The 5,366-nt window shown below is 36.4% G+C and overlaps 1 protein-coding gene across 3 annotated transcripts; it reads right to left on the bottom strand.

Annotated features, from left to right (window-relative positions):
• Positions 1 to 597: 597 nt before the first annotated feature.
• Positions 598 to 2,783, bottom strand: LOC107041880. 3 transcript variants are annotated; one of them, XM_015262684.1, is made up of 6 exons: positions 2,524 to 2,783; positions 2,401 to 2,456; positions 2,127 to 2,273; positions 1,950 to 2,049; positions 921 to 1,069; positions 598 to 821 (listed from the first exon to the last, which is right to left on the bottom strand). In XM_015262684.1, exons 1-5 carry the CDS (start codon positions 2,651 to 2,653, stop codon positions 1,062 to 1,064), a joined length of 441 nt encoding a protein of 146 aa, XP_015118170.1. In that variant the 5' UTR covers positions 2,654 to 2,783; the 3' UTR covers positions 598 to 821; positions 921 to 1,061. The 3 variants fall into 3 exon arrangements, 2 of the variants coding, with proteins under 2 accessions (XP_015118170.1, XP_015118171.1); XM_015262685.1 differs by having other exon boundaries at positions 1,968 to 2,049; XR_001461098.1 differs by lacking the exon at positions 598 to 821 and having other exon boundaries at positions 927 to 1,069; positions 1,968 to 2,049; positions 2,401 to 2,476.
• Positions 2,784 to 5,366: the final 2,583 nt, after the last annotated feature.

Raw genomic sequence — 5,366 nt, 5'->3', positions numbered from 1 at the left:
AGGGACACCTGGTGCCACTGGATCTCCTCGCCTTGTGGTTTCACGCACCATATTGTTCCTAGTATTGAAGCATCCTTCAGCTAGAGCCCTTCTACCGACCAACTTCCTCTTTTCACCATTGCATGGACGACTGATGGGCCCATGTGCTGTGTGATACGTATCCCTTGTCTTAATTACCAACAGCAAATCCCCAGCGATAGGGCAGGGCTCATTATCTGCAATTCCTACGAATCGATTGCCACACGTTTTGTCGAGACAATATCCAAGCATTTTCACGTAATGTTTTCTGTCAGATGATGTATAAACATATCCGTAACTGAAGCCAAATGCACAAGGCATTCTATATTCTTCATAAAATAAGTCATGGATTACATTTGTCCATACACCCTTCCTCAAGTTATGTTGGATCTTTGATTTCTCCAACTTAATAGGTTTAATTTGATTCCATACTTCTGACGTTAAATTTAATTTGAGTGTTGTTTCATTCTCATCTACCTCTAAATCTGCTTCCTCATGGTCCGACTTTTCATTCCGTGAATCATTGACAGTCTCATCAATAGTTGGGGCTGCTTCAGGAGGGGGGACACCCTTATTCTGTCGAGCCATACTCAAAATTTTACGTCTATCACCAGTAACATTCGTATACCAATTGAGGGGTTTCCATTTCTGACTACAACAGTTTTTGCTCATCTCCTTCCAGATATTAGCAGTACTCTTTGGGAAGACATTCGTTCGAAAATTGTCTATGTAGGCTTCTACTGCCTTAACTGCCTCATCAACACCCACACAACTCGCCTTTGGCATGATGTATTTTTGTGTATCTGCAAATTATAACCTCTAGTTGAAGATAAAATCACATTGAGAAAAAAAATCACTTGGGGAAAAAAAACAAGCCATCATCATTCAAAATAGTATCTCACCAGAAACAGTATAGGTAATAACATCCCACAAGACGAATACAACAATGACGATGTGAATAAAAAACACAGACCACATGTCACCTGATGATCGGACACTCATTCCCTTGTTCCGTTGTCCAGTTCGGTGTCCCTTGGTTCAAGTTATACCCCTGAAAAATTCCATGATACTCCCACTAGTTACAAACAAATAAATCCTGCAGATATTACTATATCTCAATCCAATAAGGATTTATGTTGATAATTGAACAATTTATTGGCGTTTTTCTTCGCGTGTTTATTCCGAGAATAGTAAAATTGTGTTTCTTGGGTTACCGATAAATCGGTAAAACAATTGAACCCCTCATTGGTAAGGGGGGTGAAGCATTAAACTCTTTTACCGACCTGTCAATAACCCAAGAAACATACTCTTATTATTCACAGAATAAATACGCGAAGAAAAACGCTATATACTACTATACATCGAAGCCATTGAACTAACTACGGGGTAACCTTAATTATTATTCCACCACGCCTCAGAAATTCTCAAAACGTCAATGTTTATTCTGTCAGTGCTTTCATTCGATGAATGTGGAAATTTCAGCTCTAATTCTATTTTTCTATATATAATTGGATTTTTTTTTAATTTTTTTCATCCAATAATTTGAGGTTAAAATTACCTTTGACATTTCTATAATTGAAATACCAAATTAGAGACCCATGTCAATGGAAATCGTTATTGATTCTGCTTAGAATATAAGTTATGCGATCTGAAATTTGAACATTATAATCCCATTGTGTATTTGATCATTTATTGCAAATTTTAAAAACTGTAGTTCTTGAGGATTAATATCCAATAACATTATTAAATGAAGGGACTTTCAATAAGTATTTATAAGAGTATAATATTTGAGGAGAGACCATAAACAATGATATTGAATACTATGGAGTAATAGGAATAGAATTATGAATTGATGAGATGCACCATCAAATTCCCATGTTCATTCAAGTGCCCATTTTGCCGAAATATTGATAACGATTAGGAATGCGTACCGAGATAAATCCACTTACAGTTCACGTTTCCTGGATCTACTTCCATTATCGTTATACAGGTAGATGCATCCTGTTTATAACCCTTTATTATCAATTTGACCTATAATGTGAATGTTTTAAATATTCAAAATGAAATCTGATCAGATTATTTTAGAAAAATATGCTTGATTAGCTCACATTCAAAATTTGAAATGATTTTCGTCTCTTTTTTTTGCAGTTCATCATCAGCATTCTGATTTTCACTAAATCGATCCAAAAACAGCAATTATGGCTCATGGTCCTCGGAATTCCCTCCAGTGGTAGAGTTTCATTCGACGTATATTCCTGGAAAATTCAGTCCCGACGTTCATTCAAATTAATTTGGGGATAACTATGCTAATTATCGATTTCTCATGTGCAATTGATCATTCTAGTTTGGAGAAAGGAATATTTAATGTCTTGAAAAACTCACGTGCAGGATTTGAGTCTTCAAATTCTTCTGAGGATCAGCCATCATCTTTCCTTCAACTGTAACATAACAGTTTTATCTGGATATATAGATAGAAAAATACCATAGGGAAAGCCGGATCCTTACCTGCCACAGAGTTATCGAAGAAATTGCCAAGAAAATATAAGAATGTTAACCGACACGTGGAATATCGAGTGAATGAGACGTGACTTGATTCTTTCCTTGCGACAGCAAACTTTTCCAAAACTCGTTTCATTCTCACGTAAAGACTACGAATTTCTTAAAAAATATAATGATTTAATGATCGTGAATATTGTATAAATGATGGAAATCGAATAGTTATTTACTCCAAAAATGCAATGGAGTACGCTTGCTTCACTATGCTCCGAAATGAACATGGCGGCGGTTCATTCCCCTTCTCCTCGTCATGGACCCCCCCCCCCTTGCAGTGCCATTCGCAGGTGTATTTTCATTAAGTATGATGATAGCTGGTAGAAACGAATATTCCTTTCATTAGAGCTAATGAACGATCAATCTCAAATAAGAATTGGGTGGACTGGGAACTCGTTAGTCACGCTGTCAATAGCAGATTTTTATTGTCTGTTCGACTACAAGTTCTCATATGAATTGAATTATTTACATGGAAAAAAAACTATCTCATATGTGCAAAATTCATTCACACCACAATTTTGTCCATGCACTTCGTAAATTCATTTGTCTTCAATTTATATATCACTGGAAAAGCGATCCACGAATATACACCCAAACACTTCAGAATCATGTGTTCTCTCTGCTTTTGTTTGTCTTCCGGGGTCTTTTTCATCGTTTTTGGAGCTTCACCTGTAATGCAATGATTCTCATCATAACCTCCTTTGAGCTGTCGAAAGCCTCGGTCCAAATCTCCAATGTCCTCAATATGATTATATTTATTATCATTTTTGAAACATGTTTAATTGAGACAATTGCCGGCTTATCAGATGTCATGGTGTTCAATTTTATGTTTTTTATTGAGGTAGAAAATAACAAAATGAAGTATATATAACCGCACACAATACAGAAACCATAACAGCTGTCGCGTGGGAAGAATTATTAATTTGTTATTTAATCAATTAATAATGAATGTACAAACGAAGAAAATATGTAATTCATGATGTACAAACAATTTCCTATCGAATTGACCATTTATTTAACCCAATTGAGCAATTTTTCATTTTATTCCAGCCAGCATCATGGCAAAAATTGAATAATTATTTATAATTAATGAGTGAATGTACAAACAAAAAAAAATCTAGTACAATCATGTACTAACGATGTACAATCGAATACATAAGATAGTTTTCCTAATTATTGCACCCTTTCGGCTAAGTACATGGGGGTTGATATTGGAACTGCTAAATATCAAAACGCCACCTATGAATGGCGGATATTGGGCTGCACACAGACAGTATGCAACCCAATTTGGGCGTGTTAGGGCCGGCGCGCAATAAAAAAGAACAGGGAATTGAGAACAAACATTAGGAACAAGGAATAAAGAATAAATTTCAACATTATGTAATTAATGTTTCAACGCACAATAGAGGAATAGGGAATATAACCAAGGAACAAGTGTTGGAATATAGATATAAAATATTGTTTACCTGCCTCTTCCTCATGGCATTGGATCATACATACCCGAGAAAATTTAGTGAAGTACAAAATAAAATGCAGGCAGATGAGGATAAAAAGCAAGATGTCGATGTCAATCAACAGTGTAAAGAGGGGGATGAGTTATTGATTGAATTGATTCGATCCTATATCCGCATATATAGGATAAAAAAAATCCCAGATCTCGATTTATGATTTGATTCGTTACTCCACATTCATGAACAGAATTCACAATTTGATTGTTTATTTAGCAGTGATGCAATATTTGAATGTTTATTTGCGAGTGGCGAACAGAATGAATTTTATTGCGCATGTCATCTGTGTTTATACTTTTTGACTGTGCGTTGGATTGTTCCCTGTTCCCCACGCTATATTCCCTGTTCCTAATGTGTGTTCTCAATTCCCTGTTCTTTTTGATTGAGCGCCGGTCCTTAGCGTGAATATGGGAAGCCTAAAATCGTCCATATTAAGGTATGATACAAGAAGGTATGCTGAAGCTTTGATGTCGCCGACACCGAAACAGGGGACAAGTTCCAATAGAAGCCGCGCGCGGCGCTGTTGCGTCCCTTCCCCTCACGCGGATTAGATCACCCACCTAGAGATCCAAAATGACAGTCATTTTTTAGATCGCGTCATATGACCAAAAAATGACGGTCTTGTGACGGTCATGTGATACAAATTTTTCAACTACAAATGATTGTCACAAATCATTTGTAACCAAATTGTTGTCAAACCATCTATATAGTTGCATAATGACGGTCATAACTAATTCCCAATTTGTGACGGTTATGAATAAAACAAAATAGTTTCATCTATATGGATGGAGAAAAAACGTGATTTCCATTTCAAAATGCGGATTAGGCCAATGCAAAAGGAATTCAACTGAAAATTGACCGAGAAAAAAATAAAGTTTCATCTATATAGATGAAAAATGACTGTCATTTTTTCTTGACAAGTTGTGACGGTCACAGAAGGGGGAGGGAGAATTGTGACAGCCGTTCATGACGCCTCGTCATGTGACCGTCATATGACGGGTCATGTGATGCATTTGCATCTCTACTCTCACCACACGCCGATTTTACTTGCGTCGCGAGTTCAAATCCCCGTCAAATCAAATTTTTTTTTTCATGAGAGAGAAATAGCATATTTCGTAACGAGTGCAAAAAAGTGGTTTTTGGCGAGTGGAATTATATCACTCGCCTTCGGCTCGTGATATAAACCTCCCACTCGCCAAAAACCACTTTTTTCACGAGTTACGAACAAAATTTTTCATCACAATATGTCGCAAAGTTACTTTTCCGATACAGCATGATGAAAATAAAATT

Source organism: Diachasma alloeum, unplaced genomic scaffold (assembly GCF_001412515.2).
Source record: "Diachasma alloeum isolate Michigan unplaced genomic scaffold, Dall2.0 Dall_scaffold_00386, whole genome shotgun sequence".
Taxonomy (NCBI): domain Eukaryota; kingdom Metazoa; phylum Arthropoda; class Insecta; order Hymenoptera; family Braconidae; genus Diachasma; species Diachasma alloeum.
This window is presented reverse-complemented; position numbering and strand designations above follow the sequence as displayed.

What these genes read in the sequence shown, in the direction of transcription:
- LOC107041880 (XM_015262684.1), bottom strand. Translation starts at nt 2,653, where the DNA reads ATGAAACGAGTTTTGGAAAAGTTTGCTGTCGCAAGGAAAGAATCAAGT. An exon ending in CTTCGATAACTCTGTGGCAG is followed by an intron (nt 2,457 to 2,523) that starts GTAAGGATCCGG and finishes GTTATGTTACAG; the next exon opens with TTGAAGGAAAGATGATGGCT. An exon ending in TGAAGACTCAAATCCTGCAC is followed by an intron (nt 2,274 to 2,400) that starts GTGAGTTTTTCA and finishes TGAATTTTCCAG; the next exon opens with GAATATACGTCGAATGAAAC.